The sequence below is a fragment of the Martes martes genome (genome assembly GCF_963455335.1).
Source record: "Martes martes genome assembly, chromosome: 3".
Classification (NCBI taxonomy): Eukaryota; Metazoa; Chordata; class Mammalia; order Carnivora; family Mustelidae; genus Martes; species Martes martes.
This window is the reverse complement of record NC_137890.1, coordinates 101169446-101182354: the sequence shown is the minus strand read 5'-3', so window position 1 is coordinate 101182354 and position 12909 is coordinate 101169446. Positions and strand designations below refer to the sequence as shown.

The 12909-nt window shown below is 54.8% G+C and overlaps 1 protein-coding gene across 1 annotated transcript in view; it reads right to left on the bottom strand.

Moving 5' to 3' along the window:
• Positions 1–1827: 1827 nt before the first annotated feature.
• Positions 1828–12909, bottom strand: part of MGAT5 (alpha-1,6-mannosylglycoprotein 6-beta-N-acetylglucosaminyltransferase) — a 312019-nt gene continuing 300937 nt past the window's right edge. The window contains exons 17-18 of the mRNA XM_080799785.1: positions 7477–7634; positions 1828–2144 (exon numbers count right to left, since the gene is read on the bottom strand). Of these exons, the coding sequence (XP_080655911.1) occupies positions 1946–2144; positions 7477–7634 (357 nt within the window). The 3' untranslated portion in view covers positions 1828–1945. The remainder of the gene's footprint in view (positions 2145–7476; positions 7635–12909) is intronic.

Sequence of the window (12909 nt, the reverse complement as noted above, 5' to 3'; positions counted from 1 at the left end):
AGTTCCTGAGGGGTCCCAGCACGGCTCAGGGCAGAGGTCTCCCTATCAGAACTCTCCCTGTCACATGTGCTCAGGGACCACCTGAAAGCTGCTGCTCCTCACCCCTCACTCTGGCGTTAGAGGTGACATTCAGACCAACTGAGAATCTAAGGGGAAAAAAAAGCCTGGCTGTGCACTTGATACTATTTATGCACCACGGAAGAATGGAGAAGCAGGCACAGTCTAACTTCCCATGCCTAAAGGCTCCACAGGCCCCGTGGTCTGCAGGAGGCAGGATTCCTGATCTAGCTCCCTTCTCGAAGGCCCACCCATCCGTGAGCGCTGCCAGCCTGTCCTGTGGGGCGGAGGCTGGGCTGGCTGTCCTGGATGGCAGCCAGGGTGCCGGCAAGCACAGAGCCGCAGGGGCGGAGCATGGTGCTAGGGGACCAAGGCACTCAGCCACCAGGGAGGGCTGGGGGGCTCAGGCCACAGCTCATGACTGGGATGTTCTGCAAGAAGAGGGCTCACTGTTACCAGCCTGGAGATGCCAGGGGCTTCACAGGAAACACGCACACTTCCAGCCAGAGCACTGAAGCAGGGCTGGGTGGGGGCAGGGAGCTCCCACCATGGCGGAGAGTGGGGAACTCCAGGGTTAGCGGGGGACATCCAGTGAGTCTGACTGGGCCAACCTGCCAACTCGGGATGCCACACTCCCCTCCGCCCCCGAATACTCGAGCCTCGAGTAAGAACCAGCATCAGACTCCAGCCCCCTGCAAGACACACACCCATGCACTCACACCCACGGGTGATCGCCAGGACCACACACCACATTCAGCCAGCCTGCCCCTGCTCCCCCTGCCAACATCAGGGCCATGGAGAGCCTCCTTCCTGCAACTCTGGTGACAGGAGACACGAGAAGGAATAGAACACAAGCCCACCTGTCTGGAGCACAGCTGTGGTGGCGTCACTGGTTCTTAGGGGCCAGCTTCATGCCTGTCCACACCCCAGCTCGGATCACCCGCTTCAGGAGTAAACAAGCGTGACCCATGTTTCTACTTTCCTCCTTCCAGTGGCACTGGAGAGAGGGTGGATTCACCACCAACCAGCAAATATCAATTCCCCAATCCTGTTTTTCTTTCCTAAAGGAAAGGTGTGGGGCCAAGGTGCACGCACGTGCATGCGTGTGATGGGGGTAGGAGTGGGGAGGGTTGAGGAAAGGAGCTCTCACTGCAAAACGGCCCCATCTTTGGTCCCTGGCTGGGCTCTCAGGACAACAACACGGGTCTGTCCCCCCACGCCCAGGAGGTGCCTGTCCTCTAGCTGCCATCTGTCAAGCATACACAAGACTTTCTTTTCTTCTGCTACTATCCACTTTGAGGAGCTAGGTCCCTGCAGCTGCCCTCTAGTGAGCCACCAGCCCCACAGTGCACCTTGTCTCCCTCCTGCTTCCTTTTGGAAGCAGACAGGAGTAATAATACAGTGAAGGTGGACAGTAAACAGTGGGAAACCAGAGAAACAAGACGTGTGATCGGTCCCTCTTTGCCCTCCCTGTTCCCCCTCCCTCCCTCCCAAATAAATAAGTTAATGGGTTTAGGAATGTTGCCTTAGAAAGTTCTTTCCGACAAGCTCCATTCCTCCTCTGGTTCTGTTTTCAATGAATCTTGAGACTCTCTTTCTGCCTTGGAGCAGCTGCAGTGACAGTCTCCTCAAGAAATAAAAAGGAAGTTGTGCCAAGGAGAAGCCAGGCTCCTGCCCTGACGTCTGCTCCTTCTGTTTCGGCGAGGATTCCGTTGTTGGTGCTCGGACCACAGAAGGAGCAATACCAAATTGAAACCTCCCAGTATAAAGTTCAGGCTCTGGGGAGAGTCCCTGAATGACATGATGTCTGCCCCCCGGCCCTGTCCCGTTGGGGTTGGAGCCCCTGTTTCCCCCCGGCAGAGTGAATGCGGGGCCGAGCCAGGGGCCGCTATAGACAGTCTTTACAGAGAGCCACCTGGCCCTTGATGAAGTCCCGGCAGGGGCAGACCCTCTGGTGCCGGGGGTGGGCGCCTGCACAGCTGAACAGCAGGAGGTCACCTTGAAACACACAGTGCCTGTTCTTGGGGTCGAAGGAGGGCACCAGGATGTCCTTGGTCAGCTCCGAGCTTTGGCAGATCACCTCGTACCTGAAAAGGAAGAGAAAGGCATGAGTGTTGGAGAGGCAGGAACAGTCCTGTCACCGGCTTCTCTGGCCAGCCTCCTGCGGTGTGGGGAGCACGCTGCGAGGAAGGAAGGGCTGAAGGGTTTGCAGCACATTCTGTGCTTTCGGAGATCCCCGCAGCCCTTGAGAAAGAATTAAGCAGAAATGCAAGAACCAGTGCGGAGAGCTGTCCTCGAGGAAGGCAAGTGACAGGAGGAGATGCCGGGGACCAACCTGTACGCGTATGCACTTCGAAACTCTAGAGGGCTACCCCCTCAAGCCTTAACAATGGTTATCTCAGAGGGGTGAGAGTGGGGCAAAGACAGGCATTATTTAAATATTCTGAAGAACTCTGTTTAATATTTTTATTGGTGGTTTAAAAGGATTCATGTGACACGGCCTTAGTCTCCCATCAGATGCTCTCCTGGAAGATGGCAGGGGTCCCAGGGCATCAAGTCACTGGACCTCTGCAGGCACCTTGGTCCACGGCCATAGCAGGCTCCCTCCCTCCCCCTTCTTGACAGTTAAGTGTCTGAGGCTTCAGGACTGCCGGGTGGGACGCCGGACTGGGAATCCAAGCCCTGACTGCAAACCTGCACTCCTGCTCCTCCTGCCATCTTCTTCCCACAACTGAGACCCAGACCGGGTGGCTTTGCTTCCTGAAACTGGGGCCACTGCCTGCGGGGCTGGGGGTAACCAACAGCGCTGGCATGTGATCTCAAACAAGAGCTGCGTCCTTTCTCCTCTCGCCTTGGGTACACTGGTCCCAGCCACCCCATGGCCCCGAGAGCAAGAAGGCCTCAGCCGGTATCCAGCACAGCATCCCAAATGCCAGGTGGGACCAGTTCAAAGAAGAGCATGTAAGGGGGCCGCGTAGTCCTGAGTTTGAGTCCCGACTTCATCTCTATGAGCCTCCCTTTGCCTCAGTTTCCCCTTAAGTACAGTGGGGACAGAGAATCCTCAACTCAGGGAGGTGGCACAGAAATCAGTGCTCCTAGAACACTTGGCAGAGTGTGGCTCTGCCACCATCATCATCGTCATCATGGTCACCCTGGCCGGGCAGACACAGGATGGGCTCTGACACCTCCCTCCCTCGCCCCGTGCCATGAATGTGCCAACCATCTCCATTTTGTTCCCTGAGATCTCCACTCTTGCTAACAGGGTGAGGATCCCACTGTAGGCAGCTCCTGCAGTCACCAGGGAGCTCTACGACCTCTCCAACGGCCCTAACTCCTCTGATCATGGTGTGCCAGCTGGGAGACGTAGGCACCCAGGCCATGAAGGTCACAGACCATGAAAACAAGGGCAGGAAGTGCAGATTTATGGATTTCCTTAAAAAAAAAAAAAAGTGAGTCAGAGATTTGGGGCTACCAGGTTCTCTGCAGGATACTCCCGTTGGCCTACCCGCAGAAAGGGGTCTCCAGAACTCAGCTGTGCACTACAGGATTCCATATGGAGCAGAGCTTTAGAATACAGAATAGAATACAGAATTTAGAATACAGCTTAGGTTATTTATTTGTTTAGGTGAATTAGAGCAGCTGCTATGTCTTAACTCAAGCGAGGTGCCTTGTCCACTGCTAACCAGAGGTGTGGAAAGCTCTCCAACTCTCAGACCCCATGGCGGGAGTCTAACAGGAGCCATGCAGAAACCCTCCAGCTCCTGCCCCAGGTCACCCAGGCAGCCTCTAAGCATGTTCTCCTGGGAGTGAGCACACACGTGCACATGTCCGTGAACACATCTCAGCTGAGGCTGCCGCGGAAGAAGCCTGCCTAGGGATGATGTCCAGAGACCACCACAAAGGGCATAGTCCCCAGTACGACAGGTGACCCGTCACAGGGCAGCTCACTGAACTTTCAGGGGATGGGGGCCATGGGCGCAGACGGCTCCAGACACTTGTGGAGGCCATCGCACCACCAGGCCCCCAGGGGACGCTCCCTCTGATGAGCGTGCCAGTCCCTGTCCCACAGCCCCAGGCAGGCAGGAGGAGCTTCTACCATCCTCGGGCCAGAGTCAGAGGGCTAAGGTGATTTTCCCCCATTGCTGGAGTGTCTGGAAACCAGCCTCCCCTCCCCACCCTGGTGAATCTCTTCCCTTTTCAGAGCGTGCACGGTATTGCCTCTGCTTCCCCGTTCTGTGATGTCTGTCTGTCTCTCTCACACACACACTCGGCAACACACACTCTCACTCCACTCAGAGACGCCCAGCACACTGCTGCTTCCTTTCTGTAGGGCCCAAAGGTGCTGACCTCCCCGAAGCTGGCCTCGTACAGGATGGGAGGGGGCTTCTGAGGCCCAGCGGCCCTGGGTTCGCATTTACAGCTCTTGACCACCTTCCCATGGGGCTGCCTACGTCCTGAGAGGTAGAAACAACTCGTCCTTCCTGAGACAGACAGACACAGGATGAAGGGATGCCAGCAGGACCCCACCTGCTGGTTATACTCCTCCCCTCCTCCCTGCCCCTGAGCTCCTCCCCTCCCTCGGCCCCTGCCCTGCTTGTTCCTGCCCTGAATCCACCAAGTCCCCCAAACTCATTCATGACCTCTCTGACTCAGGCGCCAAAGTGCTCACGGTCTAGACTTCATGGTTTAGAATTCCCCAACTTTAAAAAGAAATGCCCAACTCGATCATTTAATATTTTAGAAGCTGTAACTTGAAAAGGTAGCAAAATTACAAATAAGGTGTCACAGTGACACATGTCCCTACTTACGGAGCCAAGGTCCTCCCGATGGGGCCACCCCAGCTTGGACTCTGGCTTTTCCCAGGGCCTCTGCCTCTGGACCCCCACCCTCTGGTCTGTGCCTGAATCATGCACGTTCCGGGCATGAGAGTCTGGGGCACTCCCACCACTTACACCGCGCCCTGTGTGAACGGGAGCTCCACGACCAGCTGCCTCACTGCCCCTGATTCGAGATGACAGCACAGGAAACTCCAAAGGGCCTCATCTATGTGATATAAATTCCTACTACACAGTAGGGATAGACAGTTCTTCAAGGTTCTTCAATCGTTCTTCAAGGTCACGGGCACCAAAGACTAAAAGGAGCGTAAGCTGAGAACCCGGCCCCAAGGTGGAGAAGAGAAAGCAGCATGGACTTGTAGGAGCCACTCATTTTGCTAATTGGCCATGAATATGGATGAGTCAGGGCTGCCTCATATGGAGCCGGCACTCAACAGCCCGCCAGATAGCTGGGGCTTTACGGCATTATCGGTATTTACAAATGCAGGAACAAGGTGTTCAACAGGCCTCTTACATTCAGGGAATTAATCTCAGACAGCTTTATTACGGAATTAGCGTTCAGTGCTGCCTCCTTGGGAGAAAACCCACATGACTACAGTGGGGTTTGGGAGAGGGTTGTGAAGCAGTCCCATGGCACAGGGCTTAGCCACGGAACAGCTCCGTGAGGCCCTCTGCCCTCAAATGGGCTCTGCAGAGTATGAAGAGGTGGACAGGGAGGCTGGGGGAGGGGCCTGGCTTTTCTGGTCTCAGCCTGGCAGCCTTAATCCTGCTCCATGGCCCAAGGCTCCCTGGATGGAGGGGGCTGCTCTGCTCTGTCTTGGGCACCAGCTGTACATTCTCTCACCATCATACGGGCTGCCCCAATCTTACAGGGGAGAAGATGGATGGAACAGAGGAAATTAACCCACTGGCTCCCCTTTCTATCCCTGCACTGGACCTAGACCTTTGCTCCGGAGACAGGCCGGCTGTGTGGGACCCTGTGCTATCTGAGCCAGGTCCTGAGCCTCTGACCCGGGCAGGAGCCCTGACTCCTGCCTGGCCAGGAAGGAAAGGCTGTGCTGTAGAGGAGTTCCATTTGGCTTCCATTCCCAGGATGCAGCTTCTCATCTGTCCTTCTCCAGAGGTGGAGTGGGAACTGCATGGAGACAGCTGTGTGTGCACTGTCCCTAATCTACCTCCAGCAAATCCAGACTTCCAGAGAGAGAGAGAGAGAGGGAGGGAGAGAGAGATACTCAGGGTTCTCAAAAAGCTACCTTGCTACAGAAGGTAGACAAAGGAGCCAGTAGGAAGCCCCTCCCGGGATACCAGAATTCAAGATATGTGCTATGGAGAAGGAAGCTTCTAGGACCATCTTTCCTTATGTAGCAGACCACCACCCCCTCTCACAAAGTTTCTGTGGTGACAGAGGACGGCACCATACTGACTCTCTTCCAGCCTTTGTTTTAATAGTGGAATCAAGGTGGCATCTGAGCTTGGTCTTCACATAAAAAGAAGGGGAAAACCCAGCTGCCCCACACCTCTACGCAGGGGAGCTTTCCCGCAGGCGAGATGTGAGAGGCCATGCTCTCTCTGGAACAAGGGTTTTATACCATGCTTGAGAATAAGATGACGTATGGCCAGGACGAGGCTAGCTCAGCCATCTGTGCACAGATGACCACAGATGACCGACCACTGCAACGAGGCATGAAGCCAGCACTGGAGAAAGGCAGGCCACGAGCAGCGAGCACACTCCATATCTCAAATCTCCTCTTCAGGACTGGATGGTACCACTGCTCTGCTGAGCATTTAGGGTTGGGACAGCAAGTCTGTTCACCAGAGCTTTTCGAGGGCTCAGTGATTAAGTCAGATGAGGCTTGGGTGGGTGTAATAAAAACGGGGAGCACAGACTTAGTACTCACAGGGGTCAGAAGAAACCTCACATAGAAATCTGGGGTCTGCAAGTGCCAAGGGAAAGGAAGGGGATTGCACCAAGTAACGCAGGCATGAGGGGAAGCGCTCCAGCCACCCGGGAAGCCCCGTCTGGGTCTGGGTGCCGCTCTGGCCTGTGCTTCCCATGCCAATCGCCTCCCTGCTGTGGAACGCGGCACAGGCAGGCCTGCTGTGCCCCTGCCGTGCTCCATGTGCCAACGGTGCTGGAATCAAGTGCGAGAGGGGACAGGGGCCGCAGGAGGGGGAAGGTGGTGAGGGGACTTGCTGTGGGCAGTTCAATTGCAGCCCTCAACCCTTACTTTTCATTGCTTTCGCACTCCTGGGCTTGTGCTTCTGAGCCCATCTCCACTCCCACGGTTCCCGAGTATAACATGAGCACACTGAACCTTTTCCACAATCTATAATCCCAAACACCGGCCTTAGTTTTGCAAATATAACACCCTTGTTCGAACTCTATATCTGTCAGCGTGCCAGGTGACCTCATCCGCCAAATAACAAAACTGCTGGTCTAGCTTTCCGGGGGAGTGCGGCAGTGGGCGGGGTGGGGGGACCATGCTGCAACCTGCTCCCTAAGGCTCGTCCCTCTCGGCCCAGCTCTGACCCGACCCAGAGGTGAGCTGGAGGCTGGCCCAGGCCTGACGACTCCAGCACTTACTTGAGCAAGTCCTTGTCCTTGTTGAGGTGCTGGAAGAAAGAAGGCTCGCAGATGAGCTGGTTCTCCTGGCACACCTGCTTGCAGGACTGGCCGGGGTCAGCAAGCTTCACCTGCAGGGCGCTCAGGGGCGGCCACATCACCTGCCCGTGGCAGAAGTCCTACAATGACAAGGAGGCTGTCAGTCCAGGGAGCAAGGACTCAGGCGGGGATCCCAGCCTGCCCAGTGGCCCAGACAAGGAGAGGCAGCCCATGGAGAGAGCGGTGAAGGCCAGGAGGTGGGAGCTGGACAGGCTTGGTGGCAACGGGCTCCTCTGGGACGAGGTCCTTGGTCAGGAACATGTCTGCCTCAACCACAATGGGGGGCAAGAGTATCGTCCACACAGGGCTCACAGGTGACAGTAACACACGGCATGTGTACAGCACCATGCCCGCTGGGGACAGTGACTGTCTGTTACCGGCACCTTCAGTCCTGCTATTCGAAGCCTCCATCCCTGAAGGTCCATCTCCAGGCCCTACTTCACCAGCTGTTCTGTTCTAGCTCTAAATCCGAAGGCGTTTTCAGTGTCTACCTAATGCGGCAGATACCCAGGGGGACACTGTTGGGCAAGCGCTAGGTTTGACTAGTGACGTGGAGGGGTCCACAGGCAGGGTGGGTGGGGCCCGCCCCGGGGTCAGTGCCTTGGTGGGGGCTCAGAGCTCCTGAGTTGAAAACAGTCCTAAGGCTGTGCTAATTCCACTAGGGAAACAGCCTGAGGACATGTGACAGGAGGTGAAGGAACCTGGCAGAGAGAGGGGCCCATGGCTCAGCAGCTGCAGGGTGCCCAGTGTGGGGGAGAGCTAGAGACTTTCAGGCTCTAGAGGGAGTGCAGGAAGACCCGGGGTGGGCCAGGAAGCCGCCCCTGCGGCTCAGTGAAGGGGCAGGCGGGGGGATGAGCATGCTGACAGAGCGGGGCCGGAGAGAGGGCCTAGAAAGAGCAGGGAGCTCTCCGCCCTGCAACCCCAGGCTTTCGCTCCAGCTGTACCCTGAGCAGGCACCAGCAGTGGGAACTCCTGCACTAGCGGCACGGGGAACTTGCTCTGTTCACACACTGGATCTGGAATCCTAGTCAGGCTGCCCCAGTTGCAGAAGGCAACGTCCCTGCGGGAAACCTGAAGAGCCAGGCCTGCTTCACTGTTTCCGGGGCGGGCGCGCCCTCTGGAGTGCTCAGAGCTGCTCAGGATCCTGGGCTCTGAATTCCACTGGTAGGAACTCACCCTACAGACATATGGGGACACATGGGGTCCAAAGAAACCCACCCAGGACATCACAGCAGCAGTGTTAGAGTAGAAGCAAGAGATCTGACGTAATCTAAAAGCTGTATTTCACTAGCTGTTTAAACACAATACTCCAAAATGTAACAGATCTTCATGTGCTGACTTGGAAACCTCTTCAGGACATCCTGAGGGCTGAAAGAAGCTGGGTGAAGGATGGTGAAGAGTGTGTTTCCATGCGTGCCAAGCACGGGGCGGGGGAGAAGCTGGAAAGGTGCTTATGAACGTCCATATGCTCCTACAAGAATCTGTCCGGTTGGCGTGGGGGCCACCGAGAGGGGAATGGAGTCTGGAGTGGTAGGGAGATTCCCTTCCCAGTGAATGTCCTGGAATATCTTCTTTGCCCTCATGTTTCCTGTTTTTGGTCAGTGTGGATGAGGAGTGGATTTATAAGCTCAGAGCCCTGGGCTCCCAGAACCCGCACCCGCATAGGAAGTGTTTCAGGCCCCCCCCAGTCCCCTGGGCTGGTCGCATGGAGCGCTGCCGGTGGGCCTGGAGTGGCGGGTGGCTCCGGCTCTGCCTGGTCCCTTACAATGAGGGGGCGCAGCTGCAGAAATCAGGCCAGAGCGGCATCCAGGAGGGCGCTTTTGTATTGCTTGCATTTTTTTTTTTTTTTAATTTGTGCTTGTACTACTTTTAGTGAGCAAAAGAAAACAGAAAAGGCCAAAGGGAATGCTGCCCAGGCTCTGCAGGTAGCGGCTGTGAGGGCGCCTCCTGCCTCATCAGGAAAACGAAGGTGATGATACTGATGACTTCCTATGGCCCCTGTATCTCCCTCCTTCCCGAAGGAGGCCATGCTGTGACCTGCTGAGAAGGGCGACTGGCGGGTATTGAGTACACAGGGCAGGTTCCCTTCCAGCCTCCTTCAATCAATGATGGGGACCCCAACGAGCAAGGCAAGCCCACTGCGGTCCTCCACGTCACACAACTCTCATTGTGAGGGGACTGGACTCCTTGAGAGCCTGAGTGAGTTTCTTGGCCAACAGACAGAAACCCTTTGCTGTGTATGGTTGAGACACCTCAGAAGTGGATTCACAGCAGCTGAAAACAGAAGACTCCAGAGAGCCTCACACTGCAGAGATGCTAGGAACACACTGGATTATTTAGACACATGAGGACCCAGCCTAACCTTCTGAAAGTGATGCATGGTGGGAAGACACTATCTAATCCCTCAGATTCATGACGATTTTTTTTTAAGTTTTATTTGAGAGAGAGCAAGCAAGGGAGAGCACGAGTGGGGTAAAGAGTAGAGGGAGAAGGACGCTTCCTGCTGACCATGGAGCCCGATATGGGACTTGATCCCAGGACCCTGGGATCATAACCTGAACCGAAGGCAGACCCTTAACCAACTGAGCCACCCAGGTGATTGATTCATGATGATCTTGAGTGCAATCCATGTGCATTTTAAGCCCGGGAGTCACAGTAACCCTGGACTGGGAGCTGTTACTAAGGGGAATGGCGTGACAGCACAGACCACGGCACTGCGAACTGGGTCACGGAGTTCACTGGTGGCTGTGGCTCTCTTACCTGGCAGCAAACAGAAGCTTACTGGCTGCCCTTTGGTACTCTGTCCATCCCGTGAGGATGGATGTCACCAAACACACCATGATCAATGGAGTCATTGATCAAAGCTGAGCGGGTGCACAGATATTTGGAAAAGGTTAATTGTTGCTTTTTGGTTTATTTCTCTGGCTGCCTAATGCAAGCAACTTGGCTTCTACTCTTCTACTTCTTTAGAAGCAATCTGAGAACTTCTATAGCCTTTAGGCATTATCATAAAGAGATTTTAAATGCAACGCCAAAGCCTACATGTGAGCATACAGAATGGCTGAACATCCAGGAAACCAAATCAGATTACACCGAACATCACTAGAGGCTCCGTGAGGATTCTTCTCCCTGCTTCCAGGACTCAGCGGGGCCCACCCCTGGATGAGGCTGGGGAGCCAGAAACCCATGACTGCCGAAGGCTCCAATTATGGCTTTTACAGCTTGTAAGAAAACATAGAATGTCTCTCCACAGATGTCTACAGGCAGTTAGACCTGAGGACAGTATCCCTACAGCTGTTCGGTCTGGTGGACCCTTAAGAAATGGTCTCTTACCCATTCTCGGCCTTGTGTGTTATGTGGAGCAGTCCAAGGGGTAAAAATGAAACAAGGGGCAAGGTTCTGCTGTGTTAGACCAGGGAAAGTGCTTCCAGTGGGAAGGCCCAGATCTGAGCTGACAGAACTGACCGAAGGCTGGTCAGCGGCAGGTGCTCTGCAACCACTTGGCTCCTTGTTTTCGCCCTTCCACGGAGTGAGGGACCTCTGCCCTGTACAGTGGCAGGGGTGTGTTTGTGCGGCACTGCAGTGTGGGCATCTGTAGAGGCCGGGGCAGCCCTGGATAAACAGAGCCCAGCAGAAGATGCTGTAGGTTCTACACGAAGGGATGTTGCCTCAAGGCTACGCGGAGCCGCCCCACTGGCTTGTTTCTTAGTCAACCAGAGGGTTCCCTTCAACAGGCAGGCTTATTAGCTCACCTTCACGTGAGCTGTTGGGTCCCAGACACCCTGGCTCATGCCTCACTGCGGGCTGGTCTGGCATCCTCTCAGTAGTCCGTCTTGGGGGCCAGGAGGATAAGAAGTAGTGCAAATAGCAGCAGGACCTTTCTGAGGCTTGGTGAACCATCTGGAGAGCCTGAAGGTGTCCTGGTAAGCATGACGCCAGGTGAGGCAGGAGGGAGTGTGGGGATGAGGGATGCGATTCTGGCCTCCAGCAGGGGACGCCCACCGACAGCCCTCAAGCTCTCTGCCTGCTTTCACATCTACAAAGGTCTTTCAGTCCTTACAGAATTCCGGTGAGACAAAACGAGATGACTCATAAGGAGGCACCTAGAGATGGTAAAGATCATATTCCAGGGTAGACCCTTCTTTGCTCCCAGGTCTGGGGGGTACATGCTGAAACCTGGATGAGGTATAACACCTGACCCATGAAAGCCATCTCTTGTCCAGCTACCCACAGGGCACAACTGAACCAGCGGTTCCAGTCGTAAGTCTCTTCTCATGCCCAGGGGCCAGCCTGCCTGGGTGTTCATGGGAGGCTAGAGGCCTTCCGTTTCTCCCACCTCAGAACAGCCGAGTATGGCAAGGCCCACCCGCCTCGTCTCCTCCTCCTCTCACCCATCCACTGGTTCATTCATTCAACTAAACACTTGCTGAGAAGCAGAAAAGCCTAAGGGTTCAGAACTGCCCCCCCTTGAACGCCTTTACAGCTTTGCTTTCCACAGTTTCAGCTCCCTGGCTCAACAGTCATCTCAAAGTACATGATCCTCCTCCTGACAATCCATCAGAGAGGGTCAGTGGCAGCTACGTCCCAGCGCCTGCGTCATTCCCCGACGTCGTCTCCTCACACGGGCAGTTCGTCTCCTCACAGCATCACAAGACAGGTGAGCGCAGCACAGCGAGATACCAGGACAGAGACCACAGTCTCATAACGTGGGTTAGAGTACCTTGTTATAATTGTTCTAGTTCTACGCTCTTATTGTACCTAATTTATAAATTAAACTTTATCATAGGTATTGGTAAGTGTTCAAAAAAGTACCTGATATAAACAACGCCATCTACAGGTTGGATCTTACTATTACTTGCAAGAGACTTTTCTAGTTTTCTAGGCCCTTGGGTACTGGTGAAAAAGAGGAGCCACCAAACTCCCGCCTTCATAGACCTTATATTCAATGAGAAAGACAGAAAAAATATATATAATATGTTCATAGGTAGTAAGCACTCTAGAAGAGAATGAGGTGAGGAAAAAGGATTGAGACTGCTGAGGGAGAGGGTGTCCAGGTAGAGCACCACTGAGAAGGGGCATTTGAGAAAAGACCCAGATATTTGCAAGGATCTGGGAAGAACATTCCAGGCACAGGCAAACCAGGATCAGAGGCTGTGACAAGGGAGTGTCTCACAGGCTTCCAGAGGAGCAGGGAGTTGCATGCAGTAGGAGCTGAGAGTGTGCGTGGTGGGGGCCAGAAATAGCGAAGGTGGGGTCCCGGGGGTCCCGTGGAGTCACTGCACACATCTTTAGCTCTTAAATGTTAAGGCCAACATTTAAAGAATTACAGAACAGCAGAAAACAGATGTCCAAACA